The following is a 27687-nucleotide window of genomic DNA, read 5'->3' as shown; positions in this document are numbered from 1 at the left end:
TTTCTTATGTGAAGGGTGTGTAACAGTGTCATTACTAACCGAATACTAATGTACTGTAATTCTAACACTCTTCACTGTAATACCTCTGCAGGTTAAAGACACACTTGTGAGGTTTGTTGATAATTGACACTTGCAGTAGCACTTTTTTTTTTCTTTTAAATATACATCATCATCACAGCCTGCCGGCTCTTTCACATCCTTTTTTTTAAAACTTTGATGCACGACTGTCCCATGATGTGTGATGGATTTTAGTGAGAAACCCACTTCTGATGTGAAAAGCAGATATTTGATACGGTTGCACTGGCTGCTTCCAGTCGAATGATGAGGAAGAAATCAGCAGATAATATTTGTTCCTCTTGAGATCTTTAAAAAAAAGAAAGAAAATGTTGTGTTTTTAAACACTCAAACTTCAATTCATCAGTTGAGTTGCAAAGTATAGAGGGAATATAGCCTCACTGATCTTTACCCACTTATAGTGGGCCATTCATTCGAGTCATTGAGACACATTTCACCCCATGTTTTCTAAGCACCTCCCACAGGTTGGATTGGATTAATGTCCTCTTCTTCTGTACCATACAGACTTTGCTAGCTACTCCAATATAAAAGAAATACCTGAAGGTGAAACACGAATCATTAAAATCTTTCCACCAAATTTTTTGGCTTATGTTTGTGCACTAACTTTAAAAATGTTGTGTTTTTTTCCATTAACACGGAAAGACACCTGAGAGCTTCACACTGATGGACTCGATTAAACTGTTCACTTTATCTTCCACTGCTTCTCGAAAACATGTTTCCAGAAGTGGATGTCTCACTACGGGTAATACGGCAGTCTGGCATCAGAGCTGTCATTGCTCACGAGTCATTTTCATCGGCTGTCACTGTGTAATCACAAACAAAAGGGTTTGAAACTCTGATCAGCTCTTAGCGAGGCTTTCAAACCCTTCACTGTCCGGGAAACTCCGTTCAGATTTTCAGAAATATGAAGTGATCCGTGTTGTGGAGTTTTTAAGCTTTTGTATTTTTTTTAACTCATGTGCACCTCTAACATGCATGTTTGTGTTTCCAGTATTCAGAATCATGTCCACCCCTCCACCCACCCCCAAAACAGTGTAATGCCCTAGTTTTATTAATTGCATTCAAATGCAAATAAGTTTTCCAGCTAAAATGAAACAGAAACATCTTTCCGGACTTTACATTTTCTCTCTGCTTCCACTGGTTTGTTGCACTGCTGCTCATCAGTCTCTGTTGCACAGCGCCACCTGCTGGCTGGAGAACTCCTCACTTGCCAAACCTCTGCTCCAGTTTAGTTTTAATCTGCGGAAAATATGACACAGTTTGACTGCTCTGCAGCAGCTTTAAGTGTTTTCATACGTCGGGCACGTGTTTGCCGTTATGGCTGCTGTTTGTCATGTGGGCATTTATCTTTTTGGGATGTTTATGTAGCGTTTTATATGAATTCCTATGTGCATGGGAAACCCATTTGCAGTCCCTTGCTAACATAAACAGTAAGTGGAATTATCTGCTTCAGCTGTTACCACACACATCTCCTTTTATCTAAAGATTATTTGCTATTGTGACTAAGCTTACGTGTTTCCTCACCGCAACTAATCTGTCTTCCATGATGTGTCCCGCTTTGTAGATCCGGTGATTCCTTTCAAAGGTTTGAGTCGAGCTTTGGTCTCTGACCTCACGGCAGTAGACCAGCAGCTGCCGACTGCCACCGCCTTCTCCTCCTCCTCCTCCTCGCCGCCTCTTCCTAAAGACTGTGACCTGGAGAGCGAGAGCACTGTCCTATAAGGAGGCGCCTGCCCATATCTGCAGCCCTCGTATAAAAGATGAACCTCTCCAACTGTGCCTGGTCATGAAGGACAACAAACTAATGGTGGCCATCATGGAGGTCAAACAGCTTCCTGTCAGCAAAATACATAAAATCCAGTCACATGATTAATCTTTGACATGCTAGTTTATTATATGCGAGCTCTATTAGTATTTATACCCACTACTACACACACATTTTAACATCACATTATTATAGGGGGTAAGCTAGATGAGTGGCAGTTTGTCTTAGAGCGTTACTACTGGTTGTCTTCACTTTTATAAATGCCATAACTACAGCTTACAGTCAGTATAGTTATTGATTATATAACACATCTTTAAGCTAAAAGGGGTAAAACATCACTATAACATCACAGAACTGAGCTGATCCCAGCTCACATCAGCTAAAGGATCTCACACGCAAGCCGCTTTGCAACCCCCAGCTCCGTCGCTTCATTCTGTTTTTAATTTAATTCATACGTGTGAAACAGTGTACTAGGAAATCTAGGAGTGATAGTCATGTAAATGCCAAATTTTTGGTTTATAGTCTGACAACAGAGGTAGCGTCCACATGCAATTGGTGTTTTCCACTGTTTCTACTGTTGTTTAGTGCAGTTCGTGTGTCTCAGCCGTCATCGGCACTCGCTTCCCGACAGTCTTTTCGACCTCCATGATGTTGCCAGATGTGATTTCTGCAGGGAGACTCGTGATACAAAGCCTTCACCCTGCGACATGTACCGGCCCCTCTGTCTTTACACCGCACTCCCTGCAGATCAAGCTCCAGACAATCGTCAAAGAAGAGCGTAGCAGAAACGAAGGGCAGATGTTGGATCAGCACTGCTGTTAGAGACGGTGTTACGGCAATATAAAAGAGCACGGTGGGGTAATGTGGGGCGGTTGCCAAACTACGGACTGATAGGACTCAGTTGTATTTGGTGTGAGGTGGGTTTTTCTGTGTGTGAGTATTTTTCAGTGTTGAACATGGCCTTAGATCAAGAAATAAATAAGTTGTATTTTTAAAAGGTGGATGGAATAGAAACCAAAACAGTTGAAGTGTAGCTGTGACTGCAGGTTTCCAGTCGTCTCAAACACTTAACTTTCCCCTTTCTCCCCCTTTATATGGAAACCCATACTTTTATTTCTTTTTCCTCCTGCCTGTATTTATTTACCAATTTAAAACAAAAATACATTCCCTAGTGGCTTGACATCTTTAATGCAGTCTTTAAATATGCACCATGCCTTATCGGTTCCTCCCAGAACTATGAAATACGCATTTACTGTATGGAGGAGGGGGGGTATTCCCTTCTAGTACCACAGTATTTCTAAGAAGCTGTGTCGGTAGCGGGTATGTTTCAGGCCGTGTCCGATAAGAAACTGTGCGCTTCTGCATTGTTCTGCAGAAGTTGTGTATTTAAATGTGTTTTGGGTTTTCTAAGCAGACGTAGCAGGGGTCGACCTGACCCTCCCAGCCTGAATGCAGTCAGTATTTTTTGCCTTTCTGTTTCTCCAGTCTATCTTAGTGTGCTCTCCGGCATTCGCCAGGGCATTACACACAGCGGGGCTGAGCGTGAGCGAATGTAGTGAAACATCACCCTGAGCAGAAAGATGCATAAAGAGCTGATTTTGCACTTGAGCGCAGGCCAGACTCATTGAGTGGTTTTCTAGTGAACTCGGTTATAGAGGGCTTGGGGTTTTTCCCTCTGTCTCTGTCTTTCCCACTGAGCTGAGTGAACACGGTGCTGTGATATCTCAGTAGTGATGTGGTGTTAGATTTTTGCCCGGTCTGTTGTTTTTGGATTTTTTTTATTTTTTAAATGGCTTTGTTGTATTTTCTGTGTAAACTTTGCTTTATTGTTATTATTTTTTGGCCTCTGATAAATGCAGATTTTGGTTCTTAGAGAGCTGACCCAACATGGTACCAGGTGAGAAGGTCTTGGATGCTGCAGTTGCCCTGAAAAGAAGTTGAGTTGTGTTTTTCAGAGACAATCAAAGCATTATGATCCCCTCCTTTCTCTCTGTGCACTCTTGTACCTTGCTGCCTTATCCTTGTGCGTTGAGAGAACAAACAAATGCCATTAAACTAGAAATGATGATAATGATGCTGCATTTTTAAGTTCCATAGTTTTATATGTATGCTGTCTGGTGAGCTTAAATATGGGGGAAAAAACATGTAATATGAATGCTTTCCTTTCCAAAGAAAATAAAGTATATGAAGAAACTATTTAAATCTGCTCCAGGTTGATTGTCTTGTGCCTCGACTCTTGTCCTGTAACAGCCTTAAAGAATGAGGGTTAAAATATTCCTGTAATATGATTTTTAAAAAGGGTGACAAATTGCTAATGTCACTGATTAAAAAGCTTTTTTTTTTTTTTTTTTTAAATTGCATTAACAAAATATTACCTATAAACATTTTTTTTTCCTGTTGCCACTGAAGGGCTATATGCAATTATGCTAAAACAATCAGGTTAAACTGAAATAAGATTATTTGGGTCATTAAAATATTTCAGTTAACTGTAGACTGAGCTGTTCACATGACGACCACCCACGCTTTCCACGAGAAGGGTAAGCCACAGAAGCCTGACCCTTCAGAGTGCTGCCACAGAGGATATTAATGGAAAGATGACTGGAAGGGGAAAGGGTGCACAAGCAACAGGGATGACTGCAGCCCTGAGAGGATTGTTGGAAAAAGTCGATTCAAGAACTTGGGAGACCTTCACGAGGAGTGGATTAAAGCTGGTGTAAGTGCACCAAGAGCCTCCATCACTCTGCTGTCACGTCCCTAATATCAAGCCACCAAAGACCAACCAGATGAAGTGTTTTACGTGGGCTAACAAAACCAAACTGTCGCTAAGTTGTTCCCTTTTCAGATGAAAGTACATTTTAAATTGACTAAAGTCTGGAGGAAGAGTGGAGAGGGTACTGTTTCCACAGTCACGTCAGGTGCTGCTGCTGCTGGTGGCGCTCTGTGTTTTATCACGTCCAGAGTAACAGCTGTATATCAGCAGATCGATCTATGATACTTGATATGCTTTCTTCCTTTTACTGCAGATTAGAATTCAGCAGAGATTTGCACATGGACTGATTTATGTTGATACTTTTATATCTGCTATCAGCTGATAACAATGGGCGTTCAACACGTGGGTCACTCTAAACCTATCACCTGAAAGCACAGATAAATCAAACGGCGTTACTTTCAGGCATTTTTTTTTTTATTTAAAACATTTTAAACATATCCTCCATCTGAAAGCAAACAGAAAGGTAAAATGATCACAAAACATTAGCAACTTTTCATGAAAACATATAAAACAGTTATAAAAGAGAACCAATAAGTTAACCTAGCTAGACTAACAGAAGTGTATTTAAACCTAAATATCCAGGGAGGGTAAATGCTACCAGCTGCACAGCTTTTATACATTAACTGCACCGACATGCAAATGACGGGGACGAGAAACACCGTTACTACACCTGTAGCAGCTAGGAGTGTATTTTTTATTTTTATTTATTTATTTTTACAAGGTCACAGTCACCTCGTGAGCCTGACTAAAGCTATGCATTAAGAATAAATAAAACGGTAATTTCCTGGTGACACTCTTGGATAAGAAAGTGAACTGGGACTTGGAGGACAGGGGAATACAATAAAAAAAAAAGAAAGAAAAAGAAATGAGCAGTGCATAGCAAAAAAACAATGAATTTACAATTTCAATAGTTCATAAACAGAAATACAACACAGCTACAGGTACACTGTACTGTAGAGGAGTCATGACATCACCATGACAACCAGAAATGCAGGAAATGTCCATTTACAGTGTGTTTTTCCTCCCCGCACCCCCTGTTGACGCGCATTCATCCAGAGGCCGCCCACTTGTTGGAGCAGAGATGCATTCAGAACACTAGAAAGGCTCGACAAAGTGCACAACCATTAGCCGTTTGCCAGAAGCAAACAGCTCACGCTTCACAATGAAGCTGGCTTTCGCCTTTGAGTACAGCCAACAACAAAAAAGGACACTAATCACCCACATGCTCTGAAACTACAGAATTTGACGATGTGCCGATGGCGGGCCGTAAAAGGTGCAGCATTGTTTGCAAAACATCACTCGGAACCCTCAAAACAAATGTGCAAATGAATGTGGATTTCACCGAGTCCTCACAGGGAGAACAGCAGTGATGCTGGATGAATACGAGCGGATGTTCACAGGCTTTAGTTCGGGTGCAAATGGGCTGCATTTACTCAGTTGGTCAATGCGCATGTTGCAATGGATTGTAAGTTGCAGTGACCAGCTGCTGAGGAGTCGCAAGGAGACTGCAATTGTTTGGAGACCGGTTGCCTGGTGGGAGGCAACATGTCTCCAAACAACTGCAGTCTGCATCTAATTTATAAACGCAGACAGATTGCATGTTACACTGACTCTGAGTCAGTCTACGCCAGTGTGCGCAACTCATCTGTGTGGTTTCTCTTTGCAGTAGGGAATTCAACTCAACAGTTTGCCACTTGGTTGTATTCTGTTTATCTCCTGTAAGGTTGCCCAGCACCTATTTGATTTGCAGTTAAATCGCCAACCTCCAGCAACTACGTCACTAGTGGTGGAGGAATTTATGGGCTTTTGGCTGGACTGGGAATACAAGTGGTTAATTTTTGTTTTATGTGAATTTGGACATCAACAGATTTCATGTGATTGCCGGCTTGACCCCCTTCTGATAGCAGACAGACTCCATCTTATTGCCGTTTTATTTCCATCCAAGTCTTCAACGCAACAATTCAAAGGCAAAAAATTGATTGCGAGCTGTCATGGTAGAGTGTTTACACTTGACTGACATAAGTAACAATGTAACCTTAAAGGATGCAGGCCAAAGAATTCTCTTCAGATCTGTTTGTTTGTTCAAATGACAAATTTGATTTTATCACTGCAAGATGAGTTTTGGCTTGAGTTATTTTAACACATTTTATAATAATAATAATAATAATAACAAGAAGAAGAAAAATTAAAATATTAATAAAACTTAAATCTGTAAATTTCTACAATCTTTACGGCCTTGCTTTGCTTCCATAGACATCAGATCCTCAACACTTTAGGACCAGAGCTGGGTGTGTGTGACTTTAACTCGCCTCTATCAGAAGAGAAAAGAAAAAGGATTTTCATCATAGATGTCATTTAAATTCACAGTAAAGGAAATAAATATGACTACAAGTCATACAATTCATGTTCTAGATTCACAATTTGGACATAAATTGTTTAAAAACTCCTACCGTCTACAATTTCTGAATGTTTAAAATATATCCTGCTGTATGGGAGGCAGTGAGCGCACCATCAAACACTAACACTGAACTACACCTGTCAGTCATCTTGAGTCCAGATAACTGTCATCAGCCTACATTTATGCTTCGTCTTTACAATTTTCAAATATGATCTGATAGAAAATATAAACTTTATATAGTCGTATAATAAACATGTAAATAGTCATACCAGTTGTTGTCGTTGCTTAAACCTCACTTTAATGCAGCATCACAATCAAGGGCCTTGAAAGGCTTCTTTCTAACAATCTTTACAAATTTACCAATTAATGCGCATTAAAAAGAGATGTAAATAACGTTAATAACTGGCGGGAGTATTGCGTGTGTGCTGTGGAGTTCCTATTGATCTGTGGACACCTGAATAGTCCTGCTCTACCAGCACCTGAAGTAATAGCACTGCTGCACACGGGGCACTCGTTAACTTGTGGTTTATCTACATACAGATACAGCGCATTTCCATTGTGTTTGCTATAGATGACGTGGTCTCTGTTCCCGTTGGTTTGAGTGTCTGTGTGTGATCTTGGCACTTTGGTTATGGAAAGCAGAGTGAAAACTGAGCCAGCCGGCCTTTTCGGTTTGGCCCGACATCTGCCCGCATTTCTTGCTTCTACCAGGCCAAAGGGGAAGACAGTCTGGGGCTTCTGGGGTTTTCCGGAGTCTGGATCTCACTGAGAGCTCTCTGCAAAAGAAAAACCATAATCTCCTCTTATTTATACTCATTTTACCCCATTATTTTCAGATTTAGAGCACATTCATTTATTCCATAGACAGTGCCGCTTTGCAGCCTAATCAGTTTATAGCTGCAGGCAGCCGGTCTGTGTGAGAGCACTGTTTGAATGCCTCATTGTTTAGTAGGTTTGAGTCTGTCACACGCCTGCTGAATATATCCAAAATATGACTGTCACCTTCTGGAACAAGTCAAATTTAGCCTCGCTCATCTATCAACACCTTGACAGAGAACAGTGGAGTAATAGCTCACCTCAAACTTGGATACGAACTCTGAAAAAATGCCAAAGAAGGTCTCTGTGCTGGAGGACTTGCTGTCCTCTCCAAAGTAGGAGGCCACCTTGGAGAACTCCTCCATGGCTCTGGTCTGCAAAGATTCCAGAGACTGGATCGCAGGGTGGCTGTTCTCCAGGAAAGTCTGTGGGCACAAACGTTAACAAATATAGAGGGGGTCTTGATGAATGGTGCAACTGGGTGAAGATTTAGAAAACAATTAGTGATGCTGCCATGATGCCCTGATTTCTCTTGTCTCTATATTTACACTCCTCCATAATAATGGATGGGTGCTACAAAATTGTTTGAGGCAAAGCAAGGTGCCACCACCTGTACACTAACTGAAGTAGTCCTGGTTTGAAAATGTTATTGATATCTATTGAGAGTCCATACAAATATGTCTGGACTTTCCTCTTATACTTCTGGTTACTGACACCTAATAACACGAGCACAGGGAATGTATCGTATTGTTTCTTTGTTGTTTTTCTCCAAATACCCTGCTTTCCTCCCACAGACTTGCTTGTTAAATTCGGATTAAATGATGAACTAACCATAGCTGTAGGTGTCAGACAGATACAGTGCACAAATAAATGTTTGAATGAGTAGCTTTGTGGTCAATTAGACCGTTGAAGTGCAACATTATCATATTATTTGTGTTTGTGTTACTATCTTACCCAACCAGGAAACGGTTAGCTTAGCAGTGCGAAACGGGCAAGTCATTATGTTGTTTGTTTCAACAATATGGAACCCAGACAACAAAACCAGCCGATTTTGTTACGTTTTTCCTGAGCTTTTATGATATTTTTTACACTTATATTATAACCTGTATGGTAGTAAACATCAGAGTGCTTGTAGTCGATGAGAACTGGACAGGGCCAGCCAAGTGATTCCTTTGCTAAGCTGAAACTGCAAAGACACAAGAGTGGCTCTTTAACGCTTAACATCATTCATTTATTTACAGATTTTACTGTAGGGGTGCATGGTGGAACAGTGGTTAACACTGTCACCTCTCAGCATAAGGGTTCAACCCTGCTGCCCACCTGGGCCTTTGTGTGCATGTTCTCCCTATGACATTAATCTGAGTGTCGTTCCTACTGTTTCAGCTTTGTGATAACATGCAAACTACCCATTGTACACCCTGCGTGTGCTGGAATAGGCTCCAGCCTTGAAAATGGATGGGTTTTATCGTACACTCATGACTGAAGTGAAGTGATCGTCAGGGGTAGACTGGATCTTCTGACAGGCTGCCCTGATGTCCTGCACGGTGGAGTGAAGGTCACTCAGCTCTGTTGTAATGGCCCTCTGGTTCACTGTCACGGGAAAATATTGGAGATGAGTTAACAAACCCATTGAAACTCAAAGGAAATATGCAAATCAAACTGTAACAACAGCATAAAATATGCAAAAGAAGCACACCTGATTCTACTGTATATTAACTATTAACTAAGAGCATTGTACCTTTAGCTGCCAGAGGCACTGTTGTGAGGTCTCTGGGAAAGCTGAGCAGCTCTGGGAAGTGTTGGCACAAAGACTTGGCCAAAATGTGGAGAAAGGTGGATTTCCCGTCTACTGTTTTGGTTGTGCTTAGCTAAGAGACAGAAGGAGAAGCGCATGAGCGACTAAACACTAAACTCGAGCTTACCGCGTTGAAGGCACAGACATCCGTGCTGTACCTCAGTTAGGAAGTTGATCTTAAAACTGGTCGTCCTGTTGCTCTTCGGCTGCCCATTGTTCAGGTAATTTCCCATTGCAAGAACAAACTGTTGGTAAAGTAAAGCCGTAAGTATTCACTGCTAACACAGATATTCACCGATGGCTTTATTTTCATTTCGACTGCTCTAAAGCCTTACCTCCAGGATCTTGGCTAGTTTCTTGCTGCTCCTGAGCTCCACTGAAGCCTTGTAGATGTAATCGTACGCGATCTTCATCTCCTCCGTCCTCTCCTGTAGGGTCGTTTTAAAGTAGAGGCTCCGCAGGCGAGTCTTATAATCAGGCACCATTAGCATCTGAAACACAGACAATGTTAAATCATTTAGTTTTACTCTTTAAAACATCTCTGACATCTCTGACATTTTTCCCCCCACAGTCACCTGGAAAATGAACTGGTCCGGCTCGCTCAGCTTGCCCGGGTCCTGATCAAACTGTTCGTACTGTTTCACCTCTTCTTCGTCTGGGGCATACAGCAGCAGCTGCTTGATGTGGGCCGGCTCCAGCCTGTCGGTGGTCATGTTCATCAACACCTGACGCAGCTCTTCGGGGGAGATTTTCAGATGGGCGATGAGGATGGCTGCAGGGAGGAGGAGGAGGGTGAGTAGGTGGGGGAAAATGTGGAGAATTTATGTACCAAAGAGGATCACTGTGTTCCCGCTCTGCTGACAAACCCTTCATCTGCCTGTCTTTCACTCACATTTATTACCATGTGTCTGTAACATGTAGCTCTGAAACCCAGAGTCACATCATAAACTCGCTAATTAACAGTGAATTAGCAGTGCCGTGACAGAAGACAGAAGTTGCTGTGCCAAAGAGTCCAATCTGGATAACTGCAGAGAAGCAAGGCATCGTTTTTAGACTTTTCATTGTCTTGCTATATTGCTATATTGCTACACTGGCCTCCATTGTTACGCTGACATAAGATGACTCTTTGTAATTCTTTGATCAAATTTGGCCAAATCTGATCCACGATCTAGGAAGAACATAAATATACATGTATTTTTCTTCTTGTAGAGACTCACTCTTTTTCCTTGTGAATGAAACATGAACGACCTGTTGGTACCAGTTAGCACAAAGCAAATCTAGAGAAAAATCAGTCAGAAGGTATAAGGAGAGAGCAATGATCTGTGGCCAAATCCATTTTCTTTAAGGGAGTTATCTCACTGTTACTTCTGCAGTGCACCTGTTTTCACCTTCATTCCAACCAAGGGAGGTGAAATCATGATGGTTTATAACTGATATTCCTGAACTTTAACTCACTTGGATCATCCAGTGTTTCTTTAATTTATTTGAACAGTGTAACTGTATCCATTACGGTGGCCCTGAGAGGTCAAATGCAACTTAAGAAAATGCAAGCAGGTAAAAGCACAGAGCACACATGGGAAGCTGAATAAGTGGTAGCAGAAGTTTAACAGCTGCAGAGTCAGTGGTAATTTTCAACTCTTGATTCTGTTCTATTATCCTTGTTATGCTAATATATATGTCTGAGTGCGCTCTCACCTGAACCCTGCCCTTCGATGCAGCGTTACTACTTCAGGCTAACATGTTTTTATCAGGTTAATCAGTTTATCAAATAATTTTCATCAAGTTTATCAGCTATATATTATCTTGTGGGCACAATGTGGATTTGATACCTTGTCTAAATAGTGTCTATAATTCCTCTTCCACATCAGTGACGCAGAAAATGTTTGGCCTTCGTTAAGTGATGTTCTTTGTCTTCTACTTGTGCAACGTTTTTGTAACCAGCTGTAACTATAAAAGGTATCTTTGCTGCAGTCTCACATCCTTGATCCTCGACCCTTGTGTCGTGTTTGTGTGGCACTCACAGGCATTGTAGGCTTTCTTATGAGAAAGAATCTCCACCACGTCTTTCTTTTTTAAGTTCTCTGGCTGGAAGGCTGGCTCTAGAGGAGAGACTGATAATTTTAACAAACAGTGTAAGGATGCGTTCTCCTGGCACCAGGGGTCAATACGCAAACTAAGTCACAGAAGCTGAACGTGGCGGGTTGTTGGGTTAATAACACACTCTGCCATTAGAGGCCAATAAAATGATTTTTAATCGGTAACAGCAAGTTGTGTGGTTTGTTTTTTACATAGGCAGATCTGTGTTATTACTGATAATCATGACAGAAAACAAGAGGGGGATATGGTGCCGTATGGAGAATGGATTTGAGGTGCAGGTGAATGAAGCAGCTCCAATGGAGAACATAACTGTGAAGGTACAAACACAACAGGCGACGTTAATAAAGACACACATATATTCAAATGCAATGCAAATGTATCGTTTTAGACACAAAGAGGTTAAGATGACTTGATGAAGACGCGACAAAGTTACAAAATCACTCACTGGATCTGCGTTGAGTCCCAAAGTGCAGGTCCAGGTCTAAGTGCTTCACCATGTCGGTGAGCTTGTCATACTCCGAATCCTCCCCGAGCTAAACACAGACAAGGACACACTGTACTCTCCGAAGGCACAGTCAAAATCAGCTTTTTTAACTTATTTCTTTTATGGATGGTGTTCAGATTTTATTCATGTCTGATAGGACTATATGCTGGGATCAAAAAGGCTCAACGTTTTAACATCTAAAAGCAGATCAAGTCTGGCACAGCCTCTGTTTACAAAAACAACATTGTTGCCTTGATGACTCATCGGAGACACATAAGGAGGTTTTTCCAAATATGGATGGAGATATGTAGGAGTAGTGAGAAAACTCACAGTCCGAGTGGGTAGATTCACATGTTGTTTTCTTTTTTACTGACAGAGCCATACATATACGTATCCGTACAGCCTCTAACCACAGGGTAATGCAAGATAACTGGAGATCACCACTCACCTGACCCCATATTGTTCCCTCAGAGTTCTCCACCTGCTCCCAGCGGAGCCTCTTTACACTCATGTGGTTAGCGTCTGAGGCTTGCTGGCCCGGCTTGGGCAGCGGAGGTGGGTCACAAGGAGGAGGTAATGGTGGAGGAGGTGGTGGTGGAGCCTTGAAGATGGAAAAACAGTTACTTAACACTTAAGCCATAGTGTTCTAGTTCAGCACAAAGACAGCAGTTCTCACTACTGAATCATATTCCCACTGTGCGCATGGACCTCACAAGTTTCTTGTATACTCTTTAGCAGTTGTAGACAAAGAAATTATTACTGCTATTATTAGTTATTTAGGGTATGGGTCTGTCGTGGAAAGCAACAGCAAAACCGGGGACAGAGCACGAGGTTAAGTCAGAAAGAGCATGGCAGGAAGTACTGGGGTTGAGATGGGTTGCAAAGTGGCTTACAGCACACTGTGGACAGGATAAAGAAGATTAAAACAAAATAAATAGATTTCCCACTCAGGTCTATAGGAGAATATCAGCTGAACTGTGGGTTGCAATGAGATCATGTGACCTATCGGGATGAAATTGATGGTCTGCCTGAATGCTGTTCTCGAGTAATGAAGTCCAATTAAGATCTGAGCCAAACAATCAACTGTATCTGTGATCCCACTTAATAGTGGACACTGATTTTTGAGCAGATGTTTACGTTTTAAATGGATCTGCATGAAAAGAAACATAGAGTTTATTAGCTTCTTCCAAAGAGGCCATGTGAGTTGTTTATTGTCTCTGTGTTTTTGTCTGTTTGTTAGGAGAATTACTGGAAGAGTATGGTGTAAAGATTCTTTATCCTGGATCTTTACACTTATATGACACGGAAATAAAAAAACTGGAAGAAATCTGGAATCATGTTCAATTCACGAACAGTGTTGGGGGATTTGGGGTTTTGGTGGAAGAATACAGTCTCAGACTGCTCATGTAGTCCTTTTATTTCTCCTTATCCTCTGACGTCCCACAGGTCAAACCACACAGAGTCAAGGTTGGGCTACACTTAACATACTGAAGGCGTTAACTTTCAAATCAAGCCTCTTAAGTGGATTTTGGCCTAATAGATCTTCTGTCATAAAAGGCACATTTGGGGATGAAATAGATTTTAAAAAGTTGCATATAGATCAGACGGTACATCAAATCCGAAACTGGATGCTGGCAAACAAGAGCGATGTTAAAAGGTTAAAATGGGGCAAATGATGCAGAATGTTGATTAGCACCAGAGTGTTTAAGTGCTAGTTTGCACCTCTGTTGCTAAGCGCTCTTGGTTGCAGCACTGATGGAGTGAACCTCTTTGTGTTTTCATTTTCTATTTCTGTGTGTGTTGACGTCTTATTTGTACTTCAAGTAACAAGACAAAAAACAAACGAACCACAAAGTGCAGATGTTACCTGTTTGGAGGTGTGGTGTTCCTGCCTTGTGGTTTCCAAGGTCTTCATGTGACTGGGGAGGGTGGAGTGAGAGGTTGGAGGCTGCGAGAGCAGTGAGGAGCCCGCGTGGCCCTGGCTCTGACATTGGGATGGGCTGTGCTCCTGGAGGGACGGCGGCAGTGGGCCCTGGTAGCTGTGTTGGTGGTGGAGCTGGTGGTGCCTCTGCAGGACGAGCTGGCTCGGCCTCAGCAGCTGCGGGGAGGGCTGCGGGGAGGGCTGGCGGATAGGCTGAGGCTGGCTGAACTGTCGTGGGAGGTAGGTGGGGCGGGAGCGCAAGGTTTTGGTGGAGGTCAGGGTTGTGTGGCCGAGGCGGGTGGTGGGTTGGAAGCGCTGGAGAGTCTTCTCATTTTCGTCTCTGCTCGGGTGCTTTTTGTGTAGGGGAGAGCGGCTGGACAGGATGGTCCTCGGAGGGGGTGGAGGAGGAGGGATGATGGGGTGGTGCGGTTGGAAGGGCATCCGGCTGCGCGGCACGTGCTCGGGTGAGAAGCGCACTGGTGGGAGAGGGTCGGTAAACGGAATGGGAGGGGGTATGAGAGCCTGCAAGGGCGGAGGAGGCGGGGGGCTTTGGGTGGGAGGTGGTGGGATCGGTTCGGATCCAGAGGAGTAGCAGGGAGAGGAGGCCTCGTCGCTGCTGCTGTGATCCTCACTGCTGCCGCTGCTGAGCTGCCGGGGCATGAAGCCGATTTCCTGGTCCTCCTGGAAGCTCATCTGGAGGGAGGAGGAGTGCACCATCAGCCCCGAGAACCACCTTCACCTCCACATGGTCTAGTAAACGGCTAATAAACAGCTTCTACGTTTTAAAATCCAGTCTATTCAAGCTAATTAGGTTATTATTAGGTTCATTACGGCTTTGACGTTTTCTTGAAATGTTGTACTGAAACTTACTCCACTGCCTGTTTATATTTGAACAGAAAAAGCGACACAGGGTGCGATCAGAATGTTTTGGAACTCTGACAATTTATTTTAAATAAAGGTTTTGTCCTTGTGCACCTCTGGACTACTTCTAATAGTGCTGCTATTTTACGTCCCATTCATCTGTGATTTCTATCTAGACCACAAACGTTGGCTAAAAGCCGACATCTGTGTCAGACTGACCCAGCTTTAATGTCCTGAACCATCTGTGCTGGTGAGAGGTGGGTGTCCGGCTACCACCAGCGAACCAAAAAGCAGTTTTCAGTACATAAAGTCCAAGCTTGCTCAGGAAGGTCAGACTGTTCACACAAACTTCTACTTCAGCTCCATGCAGATCTGGCTCCCTACAACTCTATCTTTTCCCCAGAAATAAAGTTAAAGCTAACTAGTTCACTAAAATCAATGCAGAGGTGCACAAAGGTGCAATCTTGAAGGGGTGACCAGCCAAATTCAAGTTTGCTTGTTTAAAAAGGAGATTTTATTTTACAGGTGTAATAGCAAGTTCAGAAATTCTGCTTTTTTTTCTCTCTTTTTGACTTTTAGAATAGAAAATATCTACAAAATAACATCAAATCAAAGTGCTGATCTACAGAATTTAAAACCCATGCACTTAAATATCTCCAAACCTCTATATAAAAACTATGAAAATAACAATACAATATATTATAATATAACATAATGTGAATGGAAAAGAACCGTGACAATGCTATAAAAAGCCCAGTACTTGTTCTAAATACAGATTACTAAACAGAAATATGTAGATAAAACTCTATGATATAACTGAGTATCGTTTTACTTACAGGCACAACTCTTCTTCTGAAACCATGACAACCACCTTGATATATCTGTTCGTGTGACACAAGTGTTCATTGTAGCGTACATTAGAGGTGCTCTAATGTAAACATGCAACACTACAACGTTAATACTTCTCTAAATGTTCAACTTGCTTACTGTTTATTAAGGAGCAAATGCACAAACAACAGATTCTCTCCTTATCATGCTAAATATATAAATCGAGATCACGGCGGTCTAACAGCTTCCACGCCGCAGCGGCGCACATTCTGTGCAACTGAGTCAGACAGGATGACATTTTCCCGTCTGGCCCAATCAATATTGTGGCAGTGAAAGTGAAAGTATGACCAGCATTAGCTTTTATTACAGCATTACTCGCACTCTGCATTGAAATTTAAACTCATTTGTAATTTAAAAGTAATGAATGTAGCAGCTTTAAATGTGAAATATAGACAATAATAATAATCCTGTGATGCATGACACACGTTAATTGCAGGCACGGCTTCCAGTTATTCCTCTCACTGAACCAGCACCTATAAGAGTCTGAAGGTTTAATCAATGGAGATTTTATTTTTGTAGAATGTAAACATTACAGAAGCTAGCTTCTTCTGCATAGGCTGCTGTAGGCTGAATAGTAAGTCACTCACTCTTAAGGTTAGGTCCATAAATTGTTAGACAAGTCTGGTTTAAAATCCACTGTGGGTTAGGGATCAGGGCTCAACAATGAGAGCGTTCCACTTTTTCTGCTCCAGCTCCAAATAAAGGTAAAACACTTGTAGCATAGTTCTGCCTCTCACAGCTGGCAGCTCAGTGGTGGAATAACTGAAAATCATGTCTTAAGAAACAATAACGCTCTAAGATCGTGGCCTGTTTTTCTTCCTCACCTCCTCGTAGTCGTTCTCACCAGGCACGAAGTCATCCACCAGAGTGACCCGGTGGCCCAGCTGCTCGCTCAGGGAGTCCAGGAACTTGTCTGTGTCTCGGCTGCGTGGCGGCCGGGAGAAGGTGAACAGTTTTTTGCGGTGGGTCAGCACGTTGTGGCCGCTGTCTGAGTGATGAGGGGAGGCCGGGGGGCTCTCCAGACTGACATAAGGATTGGAGTCTATGCTGCTTTGATGGTGGATTTCATACACGGGAGTGGGAAGAGGCTCCTTCCAAGACAGGGACAGGCCAGATTTACGATTACCTGTAGAGACGCACATTAAAAACGATGGCCTCGATTTATATTTAGGCCACCTTGACGTGAGAATCTTTCCTCTTAGTAAATATCTGACATTCTAGACCATGTAGTCACCAGGAGGATTATTTCTTCTGAGAGGTAACCATTGCAAAATAAATAAAAAAAATAAACTGAAAGCTTGTGTGTTTGAGTGGTTGCCATGCCATGTTCACATCAGACTGGCAAAAAAAAAGCATCACTTAGCAGCAATTCTGCTTGTTTGCCACCTATAAGGACACATCGTCCACCACAACCCCCCAAATCTCATCATGATGTAAACATGGCATCAGTCACGTGCCACCAAGGCCCAAAACTGATCGGCTTCTATCACTTTGCATGTCATTTTATCTGTTCATTATGCAAATATGGGACCCTGGTGGCTTAAAACAGCAAGATGAAAGCATGTATCTGAAAGCGTGTGGATGCGGTGAGTTTTTAGGAACCCAGAATACCTGTGAGGGTGGGGAGTGTGAGGGGAGAGAGAGGGCTCTCGGGCTCTGGTGAGGAGCCGCACTGCAGTGGAGGCACACTCTTTCCTGCGTACACGTTCTCCAGCTCCGTATACACACCTGTCATCTACAGATGAAGGCATGATCATCTCATTAGCACATTATTGCTGGGCACATTTTCTTTGAAGGTCTGCTGCTTATTAGTGTTTTAATAATTTTTTTTTTCGGTTAAGCTGCAGACTCACATCTGACCAATTATCAAAGTAATAGTAATGATCAGCAAACCTTCAAATCAAGTGAGACCAGAGAGCACAGAGATCATAGCTAGCGTTCCGTAAATGCCAGTCGCTGAGGAGCTAGGCGCGGGAAAGCTGCGGGTATACCTACATGATTGAGGTCAGGGGACTCGGGGAAGGAGGTTCCATCTCCTGACTGCCTCTCCTCCGGGCTCCCGGATTCATCGATATGAATTCCTAAAGCACAATAAAGCATGAACAGTGACACGTGTTCATCCACCATCCACCTCCAGCCTGGGAGGAGAGCGGATGAAGCAGAGCAGGACAGCGCAGAAGGAGCAAAAAAAGCTCAGGTCCCGCAACGGGGGTTAGCGATGGTAATGGAAAACTGGGAAAAAGTAAAGCACCTGAAGCCTGAAACAGTCAGGAAATAAACACTGTTTCAAACTGAGAGGTTGGGGAAGTTTTTAAAAGCAAACGGATGCTGAGAAATGGATGTAATGTATGACCTGGTGATGACTAGAGCAGGGCGATATGGCCAAAAATATTTATCACAATATATATTTGAAAATTTGCGATAACGATATAACTGACGATATAATTGATGCGAAACAAAATACAACTCCACAACATTACTAGCGCAAAAAGACAACCTTCCATTTATTTTCACTTAAACAAGAAGCTGGTTTTTATGTACATTAAAGCTTTATAAAAATTTAACAGTGTAAATGCAAATTCCTTGCTGAAAGTTTAACCAAAAGGCATTTCCAGTAGAAATGGGCTGACATATCCTGAGCATAACCATGTATCATATCCACTGAAGTTAAAAAGAGGTGCTTTGCAACATTAAACTGCAGTGTGCAGTACGTATTTTTCGGACCATAAGGTGCACGGGATTATAAGGCACATTAAGTGAAACAAAGCAGTCAGATAAATCAAACTTTATTAAACTCATTCTTCTTGCTTCCTCCACTTCTGTACCATTGATTCATTAATGTTGAATTCTCTGGCAGCTGCTCTATTCCCATTTTGTTGCAGTATATTAATGATTAACCTCGTATTGTGGATGGATTATCTCAGTTGTTCTCCTGACTGAAGTTTGGTCCGTTTACAGCATCCTGCCATGCGATTGCATTTGTCTCTAACTATCAGGAACCTTAACGTTAACTTTTATAAGTGGAAAAGTGTTAGCGTTCATCCTGCAGCTTCACTGTTTATGTTATGCTAACATAGCTGTGTCGCTAGCGATCACGTAGCACATCATCATATAGCAGCTACCCCAACTTCAGTAACCCTACAAACGTCACTGCTGTTTAGTTTCCTGTCTTCATTTATGTTGGAAGTGATAGCAGAGCTGTACGTTTGAATTTTTTCAGAAATCTCTCAATCAGAACATGCTATATCATGTTTAGGTAACTAGCGAAACTAGCGAGCTAACTTCCGGTAGCTTCCTGCTAACTTCTAACTCCGTTAAATGTAATAAATTTTGTTTTTATGGATGCCTGGAAGTTAAACTTCATAGTTACACCTGGTAAAGCAGCAACGCTGATCGTTTTATTAAAGATGAAAGAATTTAGATAGTTTTTAACTCTCAGTGATGCTGCAGTGTTCGTTTGACCTGAGGTATACGGAGTTTAGGACCCAGATTACTCCCAGATTTAAGAGCATCTTAGTCCGACAAATATATCCACACCACTGAAGTTGCAGCATTTTTACAAACCAATTCTGGTTCATCTGTTTCACTCAACAATCGGCTATGTGCGCATGAAAACAAAGGTACTGCGCATGCGCGTTTTACTCATATTCTATCGCGATATTTCATTTTCCTATCGTTGCCTAACATTATACCGGTATTACCGTGAACGGTATAACATGGCCCAGCCCTAGTGATTACTTTTTTTCTTTTTGTTAGTAGCAGTCCTATGTGAGCTCACACACTTACACACATTCCCACCTGGGACTTGGCCACTGCAAATAAAGCCTCATTACTTATCTCTGATAAGACCTGGATCAATGGGAATTTAGGTAGCGGTGCGTGAATAGTACAGTAACTTCATCAGGAATCCCCATTTACTGTCTCATCGTCGATTTCTCTTGTATGTGTTGTGTTATAACGATGGGAACACTGAATTACTTATAAGCAGATTTAAATAAGCACACAGCTTATTAGCAATTTAAATCCCTCTTGCTTTACAGATTTCATTAAAGTGGCATTAACATTCTGTGTTGGTCACCTGGAGCAAACAACCTTGTTACGACACCATTTCAGTTCATCCTGCAGTGACAAAGCAACGTTCCCACTCAAGTCTCTCTTTTTTTGCCTCCCGAGGGAAAAAATCTTCATCTTCATCAGCTAAATGTTCACCGGCTCTACCTTTAATTGCTAACTTTGTCTTCCAGCTGTCTTTGCGCTGTAGCCTACAGTGGCTTATTAAAGCTTTTACATCAAAGAAAGGTTGCCCGACGACAAGATAAATTGCTTAAAGTGGTTATATTGTAGCAGATGTGTTGCAGGAAGGAGCTCGAAGGCTTTTTAAAACCTTTGTATCAAACCCAGCTGAACAATTTCTGGAATTATAATGATTTTGTGCTAAAGGACAACAGGCTCTCATTCAACATGTTTATCCCGCTGGGACGTTGCCGTGCATAAGCGTACCCATTCCTAGGTGAGTCCCGATGATGCAGTCATCGGAGCTCCTCTCTCGGACGTTGTTGCGGTACGACGACCCCGTCACCCGCATGGAGCTGCTGCGCCGGTGGTGCTCTGGACCGTTGTCAGGCTCTAATAATGCTGCAAAACACACACACACAGGGTCAGATTGGCTCTATTTTGCTATTTATATAAAAAGCACGATAAACATCGATAGTACATTACGATAAAAATCCAATTCAACTTCTCATTCGTTTCATGCCTCACCGTTGCTCTTGTAGCCAAGGAAACGAGACAGCTTGCCCTGGCAGCGCTCCTGTTCATCGTAGGTCAGCAGCTGGTAGATGAACTTCCAGATCAGCTGCTTGGCTGGAGTGTCCAACACTGGAAACACGTCCACGATCAGGGTGTCCACGTTCCTGCAAACACACGTGCTCCATATCCACTCACTGTCTTCTTTATATAATTCCTGCTTATGGCTGACTATCATTCAGTGCAAGGGTTTATTTTATATTCTTTGTACCATGTAAAGCTGAGAAAGAGATGCTGGGGGAGAGCAATGAAAAGGGTGGGAGGATAACAAAGATGTCACTTATGGTATGATTTATGTTGTTGGGTGTACGCTGTATGCATATACAGTTGAATAACAGTGGTATTTTAATCCTGCTGCCTCACATGTTTGCATCATCTGCTGAGCTAATTCATCATCCCATCTTTCTCGATCCCTTCATCCTATATAGGAAATAATATCAGAACCTAACTTAAGCTGTAACTTCCTGCTTCCGCTGCTAACCCTTCATTTGCTCAATAATCCATGTCTTCGTTTGCTAACAGATTCCTCTGTAACCCTGTAACCCTCTGCTCCCTGTCCCTTCGCTCACTGACCTGTGCTGGAAGAATGTCTCTAAAGCTTTGCAGACACTGTATCTCTCCTGGATGGTCAGCAGGTGCTCCAGCTGCTGGCTGAAAGTCCGCCCGTGGACTTTGATGCTCGGTGGAAGAATCTCTGCAACCCACTGCAGAGAACTGAGACCAGGAGACCTGGACAGCATGTATGGAGGAAACCGAACATTAATTTTTCCATTCCTACTTACTGAACTAATCCTTCTCCTTCATTCAAAACTAATACACTGCTACAGGCTAGGTCTAGTGTCAGATTTTTGGTGTGCTAACCTAGAGCGTGGCACTGTGGTGGGGGCCAGACTAGAGGATTCATCTGCATCTGTTTGGTCTGAAGAAAAGTCAGATGGACCCTCCTCCACCACAAGAGTGGGCACTGCCCCGCTGCCCTGCAGCATAGACACCACCTTCTCATGGGAACAGTTCCTAAAGCAAGGGGAACAAAAAGGAGAGACGATGGCTGTTAGCTGTATAATAGAAGGACTGAAGCAATGTGCACAAACCAGCAGAATCACTGCGTTATTATGTAATACTAAGATAAGACACAGAAATGATAATTTTACAGCCATAATTGAAAAATTATGTAAGCAGACATACATAAAAACTACATTTAACAGGATTATATAATAAAAAATAAAATAAAAAATGTGTTTTTTGTTTCAGAAACACTGCTGCTGCTCTAAGACACCTTGCAAGCCACGAGAAGCTTCCCACACTTACTTCTATATTTTGGTACAATATATGAGAGCATCTTGTTCTTTATGTGATGTACACAGACACTATGAATCCAAATATAAGCCCTGGTAATCACGTACTGCAAAGTTTTAACAAATACACGGTTTTTTTTTACCTTAAAGGTATGAGGACTGCAAAAATCATTGTTTCCATCATTATAACAAATATATCATTTTCCACATTGTTACAGACGCTTTGTAAACACTAGACTGTAACGTCCAAATCTCTTGTACTTTCTTTTCCTCCTTCTTGCTGGCGAGCACCTCCCACTGTTTTCCTGATCACCTCCTACGGCTGCAGCAGCATGTTATCAGGGAGAGCAGCGAAATTATACATTGCCAATCAAATGAGTACATCAAGCAGCCTGGGAGATGCGCTGTGACTCTTCTTTCACATGGTTATCAGGGTGGCAGGATAAGTAGTGCTGTTTCCTCACATGGAAATACTGTCTCATGTATTGCTTGGTATAGTGTATTTGCTGAGCTCGCACAGGTACAGTTCAAATTCAGATTTCTTATGTGCACTCCTACACTCACTCATGAGAAGGAGAAGGTCAAGAAGTTGTCAAGTCTACAGAAGAACTACAGTGACTCCCACGAGGAAAGTTCAGTTTACATAAAGGCTGTGATCACGTTCATCAGCCCATGCGCGCATAGGGCACCTGCACACGTGTCAAGGTATGTGAAGGAGCACTTCATTCACATACCCCTCAGGATGGGCTGTAAGAACCCATTTTTCCTGGAGATGTAATTACTTGAAAATGTAGAGATCTGACTGTCAAATATCCAATAAAAAAAAAGAGAACTGAGTACTGTGCAAAAGTCTTGAACCACCAGTCATATTATCATATTTTGCTTAGAAAATGGGAAATAGGTACATCATTTTGTTTGCACAGTTTTAATTAGCTTTAAAGTCAATATTTGGTATAACCACGTTTTTAATAAAATCTGACTTTACTTTTCGGTGCTCATTATTAGATCCCCTACTGCAGCTGTAAACATGACAGTCTCCACTGTGTTTTACAGATGGCTACAGACATTCACTCCAGCATCTTGCTTCTGACATTCTCTGTACATATTGGCCAAAATCTGATCCAGACCTGTCAAATTTCATCACTCAGTCAGACCTGTTGCCACTGCTTTTCAGACCAGTTCTTGTCTAATTTGGTATACTTCCACATTTTCTCCCTGTTTCCCTTCCTTGAGAATGGCTTCTTGACAGCCACCTTTCCACTGAGAACCCTTCTGATTAGACATTATGTGTTTTTGTAACAGGCTGCTAGTAACAAAATATCTAAAGATACAATTTAAAATGGATTCTTTGCTAAGTCGTCTGTTAAGTGTAGACACAACACTGATTCATCCCTTCAGTTAGATGTTTTTTTAATGCTTGAATGACTCATAGGTCCGTGTTAAGTGGTTCAACATGAAAAAAAGTCCCCAAGACCACTTCAAAAAAAGTCTGGCTCATTGGCAGCAAAATATAAAGAATGAGGACTGACTCAAGGCTTTTGCTGAGGACTGATAAAACATGCTGGTGTAAAAAAAAAATGCTATCTTTGTGGGGTTTTCAAAACACTAAAAATTCTGCTCATATATAAAGGTAACAGGAGATAGATAGTAACAGATATAGTTATGGTACACATCCCTGAACTAAATAATGACTCTAACGAAAACACTGCTGTACGTCCTGACATTGAACTTAATGCCAGAATTTAGCCTGAAAACGGTCACTGTGTAACAAATTTAACAGTAACACCATCATTTGTGCTGTGAGTTGTAGAAATGAAAGATTTCCTGTAAGGTCTTGACTCATCTTATCTTGTGTTGACTGATCAATAAAGTTAGTGCTGCAGTGCAATATGTAAAAATGCAGTGTGGGGATACTCATATGGGTCCTGCTGCTTTAGATCATTTTATGAAACTCCAAGTATAAAATCAGAGGAAGAAATCCTGTAAACAGCTGAAAGCAATAAACACTGTTCTCTTACAGACAGCACTCAAGCATGTCTAGGGCTTTTTGTGTTTTCTTTGATATACATATGTTGGATTATTGGTTGATTTGCATCAAAGTAAAGAGTCTGATAACTAGACTTTAAATTGTGTGCCGAAAAAAAAACTGTCTAAAGTTAGGCTCTGAGATTTTTTTGTATTTAATGTGAGATTTGCTTGGGTAGTGATGAACAGTTACTAAAACCTATGGTTTTGCAGTGCACAGCTGAAGACAGTCCACAAACTGTTTCTGTGATGAAAATCTCATAAAATTCAGCACAGAAACTATGAAGGAGAATGTTCAGAGAAAAAATAGAAGCGTCATGTGCTTGTGAAAATATCGAGGAGAATCTACGTCAGAAAAAAATCAGAAGGGTTATGTGTTTGTGACGGATTATCTGGCTCGGTGAGAGCTGTTTTTCATACTGAGGCAGAATAAATGGCAGCAGATGGCTTCTGCTGGAGAAAAACAAGTGCTGATGTCTAAATATACTGTGTAAGGTCAAGAACTCGGGCAGCAGGGGAAGGCAAAATACTACAAACTACTACTGCTGCTAACAATAATTTCCATTAAAGACAAACCTCATGTCCAGTCCGTTGAGAAAGAGGATACGGTCGCCTGGTTTCAGTCCACATTCCTCGGCAGGACTATCTGAGAGGTCGACAAAGATGGCAGAAAATCAAACATCAATCAGAGACTGAAAAAAACCCCTGAAACCAATCCTTCCAGCTAACGAGGTGCACAGAACAGACGGGCACAACGGGGGGAGAGATGGTGACTAATGTGATGCTGTCAATCTGTGTATGAGATCCAACAAAGCCCATCAACAAACAAGATGAGCTCCATGCTAAATCTTATTACGTAAGGAAACAGTGCTGTCAAAACAATCCCTGGCAGAATAAGTTCTGACTGCACTGTACCCATCGCCTCCTCATCTGTCAGCACACTGCGGATGAGGAGCTGTCATGTCATTTGTTTTTTTTCCTTGTTCTTTTTTAACCCAAAGTTTGGATGCAGTAAAGTCCTAATGGGGAAACGGGGTTGTGGCTTCTGGGCTATCGGCAAAGAATCTGTGGTCAGATCACGATGAGAACTATGCCACCCACCTCCACAAGGGCCCACTGAGTCAGTCCGCTCTGGCTGTTTCAGCACATGTTGGTGGGGGATGATGGTGGGCGGGAGCAGTGCCGTCATCGTCAAACACACACACAACGCACACGCACACCGCCTTCCTCACCAAGGAACCTGGCAAATTCCCTCAGCAGTAGCTTCACAGCCTCCTTGTCTGCTAGTTTTGCTTCAAAAAGCAATAACTGTGAATTAAATAACCTTTTACTGCGGGAAACTTAAGAAAGTAATTATGAATATTTCACATAAGCTCTAAGTGGAAATTAGATTTAAAAGCTAGCTTTAATAAAACAAGCAAAAACCGCCTGTGAGAGTCGTTCAGTATGGCCTTACAGTCACCCTATATGTTGATGCAAGTCTATAAAGGAAAAACATATTAAACCATGGCTGCTTGTAGAAATAGTCGACAATAAGAAAAAGAACAAATGGGAAATCAGCCTAATTGCATGTTTGGCCAGAGTTAGACAAGGAGATCAACAGCTAGGCTGGCTAGATTGCTATCAGGCATTTAACTGCCCACAAAACCCCAAGCTGACAAATCTAAGATGACGTTTTCTGCATGGCTTAAATATTAACGATGAAACCTGTTGGTAAGTAAGCTCCAGAAGAGATGATTACCACAGCAAGCTGTTTTGTCTTGTCCTCAGTCCCAGAAGCATTTGAGTGCCCTTCATTGTAAGTATATGACACTAATATATTTGCAGTATGACTTGATGTACAAAGGATTTACTCCTCCACCCTATGACCAGTTAAACTGCACAGGAAGAGCAATAAACAGAATATAAAGTACATCTGTGCGGCACTGACTGACCACAGGTGTACCTGCTGCCGCACAGCACAGCCTGTTAGCATTTCACTAGTGAGTCAGATAAGTCCACTTCCAGCAACACTCACAGTCTCACACACACACAAACGCCTCCTGATCACCTTCGGCCCCGAGCGGCTGGCACCACAACAGCCTCACCCGCGTAAAATACATCTGCCCCCCTCACCGCCCACAACACAGAACGGCGCACGAGTGAAAAGCCGCCACACAAAGAGAGGAGGCGTCAGTCAGGACTGCACTGTACTTGGTTTTATTATAGAAGCAGTACCTGGGATGACGGAGTCGATGCAGACGGGAGCGTGACCCCGCAGCGTGAAGCCAAAGTTCTTCTTCCCCCTGTAGACACGGACGATCCTGAGGAAGGGATGCAGGCGGGAAGTGAGATGAGCAGTTCATTCATTCGGATTTAGAGCTCTCTGAAAAACCTTCGCGACTAAATGTTTCTAGCAGCGGCCTTCAACTTTCAAAGAGGGTGACACAAACTCTACATGAAGCAGAGCGCATTCATGGCATTTATGTGCAAAGCATTTTTCCTTTGTTCTGAACACTTTCAGCCGACGCTCTCTGCTGAATCACATTTTCGAATTTCTTGTGTTTGCGTCAATCCATCCTCCAAAAGCAGCACCTTTAACCGGCTTAAAAACTTTCAATTTGAGCAGTAACCAAAACCTGTAATTTATTTTTTGGGCTTTTTTGATTCCCTCATCACCCATTTAGTCAAAATCTGAACAGTCTAAAACGCAAACAATGGAAGAAAAAGCTGGAAGTGGAAAATGTGTGGAATTTGTAAAAGTGATCAGTCAAACAAAATCGGACGAGCGAGTTCTCAGTGTTGCTCGTGACGTCATTTAACAGCATTGATGGCTGTGAATGAATGAATGGGAAGCCCAGCTGTCCCTGGAGTGAGCACTCACTCGCTGTTGTTTACAATCCTGCCTGCGCTTCGTTTTTGCTTTTGTCACTTCCTGTAAGTGGGAGTCTGAACAAGCACAGACGTGACCCTCTGTTTGCCTCGATCCAAGCTGACATTTTTCTAACGTAACACAAATCAGTCCTGCTTGAATGCCAGACATTGTTTTTTGTTTCCGGCTTGAATAAAAAAAATTTGGGACATGTTCAGAATAGCTTTGACATTTTGCTGAATGCGGGGCTCCTCTCTCTCATTCACCCCAGTCGGAAGAATATGCGTCGGAAACCTCCCTGTGTATCAAAGATGAGGCTCATTCAGTCTATCCGTGGAGCGTTGCCATGGAGATAACTAAAGGCAACACTGCTTTGGTATATAAACAGGAGGAAGGCAAAAAAGACAACAAGAGAAAAGAGACAAACCTATTCTTGCCGTGGTTATACACTCTTATGTAAGCCAAGCTAAATGCAGAAAGGCACACTGGGTGCTGAATGTGGATTTGTGTTTGAGGGCTGAATAGAAAAAAAAAGAAGAGCTCACAGCATCAGCTCTGAGCACACTTGACAAACTAAGTGTTTGTGACTATCAGGCTGCTTGAGGCCTCTCCTCATTCCCTCCGGGCTACACCAGCAGAGCTTCATACACTTATGTATAATTTCACATGACCTCAGCTGAATGCACTCTGAAAAGGTATCAGTCAGTCTGCTGGTACATCAACAACCGTCACATTGTACACACACTATACAGACAGCTACTACCCTATAGTGCTTGATTTTGTGTATCAATAGTCAGTAGAACATTTTGTACAACAACACATCTGGGGGTGGATTTACCC

The 27687-nt window shown here is 42.4% G+C and overlaps 2 protein-coding genes across 13 annotated transcripts in view; one reads left to right on the top strand and one right to left on the bottom strand.

Moving 5' to 3' along the window:
* arhgap17a (Rho GTPase activating protein 17a) overlaps positions 1 to 4042 on the top strand; it is a 40972-nt gene extending 36930 nt beyond the window's left edge. For 5 of the 8 annotated variants that reach the window (XM_084938141.1, XM_084938140.1, XM_084938139.1 and 2 more), the window contains one exon: positions 1640 to 4042. In XM_084938141.1, coding sequence (XP_084794267.1) covers positions 1640 to 1797 — 158 coding nt within the window. In that variant the 3' untranslated portion in view covers positions 1798 to 4042. Of the gene's footprint in view, positions 1 to 91 lie in introns of all 8 variants that reach the window. The other 3 variants (XR_014801187.1, XM_084938143.1, XM_084938142.1) reach the window with 3 other exon arrangements.
* A 960-nt stretch (positions 4043 to 5002) lies between these two features.
* grid2ipb (glutamate receptor, ionotropic, delta 2 (Grid2) interacting protein, b) overlaps positions 5003 to 27687 on the bottom strand; it is a 42841-nt gene continuing 20156 nt past the window's right edge. For 3 of the 5 annotated variants that reach the window (XM_084938136.1, XM_084938133.1, XM_084938137.1), the window contains 21 exons: positions 26214 to 26299; positions 24573 to 24642; positions 21538 to 21690; positions 21250 to 21405; positions 20632 to 20783; positions 20371 to 20505; positions 17866 to 17951; positions 17482 to 17605; positions 16695 to 16996; positions 15819 to 15863; positions 14068 to 14814; positions 12649 to 12801; positions 12162 to 12249; positions 11641 to 11730; positions 10195 to 10391; positions 9955 to 10110; positions 9778 to 9864; positions 9563 to 9692; positions 9296 to 9414; positions 8085 to 8249; positions 5003 to 7784 (listed from right to left, as the gene is read on the bottom strand). In XM_084938136.1, the coding sequence (XP_084794262.1) occupies positions 7713 to 7784; positions 8085 to 8249; positions 9296 to 9414; positions 9563 to 9692; positions 9778 to 9864; positions 9955 to 10110; positions 10195 to 10391; positions 11641 to 11730; positions 12162 to 12249; positions 12649 to 12801; positions 14068 to 14814; positions 15819 to 15863; positions 16695 to 16996; positions 17482 to 17605; positions 17866 to 17951; positions 20371 to 20505; positions 20632 to 20783; positions 21250 to 21405; positions 21538 to 21690; positions 24573 to 24642; positions 26214 to 26299 (3313 nt within the window). In that variant the 3' untranslated portion in view covers positions 5003 to 7712. The remainder of the gene's footprint in view (positions 7785 to 8084; positions 8250 to 9295; positions 9415 to 9562; positions 9693 to 9777; positions 9865 to 9954; positions 10111 to 10194; positions 10392 to 11640; positions 11731 to 12161; positions 12250 to 12648; positions 12802 to 14067; positions 14815 to 15818; positions 15864 to 16694; positions 16997 to 17481; positions 17606 to 17865; positions 17952 to 20370; positions 20506 to 20631; positions 20784 to 21249; positions 21406 to 21537; positions 21691 to 24572; positions 24643 to 26213; positions 26300 to 27687) is intronic. The other 2 variants (XM_084938135.1, XM_084938138.1) reach the window with 1 other exon arrangement.

The sequence above is a fragment of the Perissodus microlepis genome, chromosome 8, assembly GCF_051167445.1.
Source record: "Perissodus microlepis isolate ML-2025 ecotype Zambia chromosome 8, ASM5116744v1, whole genome shotgun sequence".
Taxonomy (NCBI): Eukaryota; Metazoa; Chordata; class Actinopteri; order Cichliformes; family Cichlidae; genus Perissodus; species Perissodus microlepis.
This window is presented reverse-complemented; position numbering and strand designations above follow the sequence as displayed.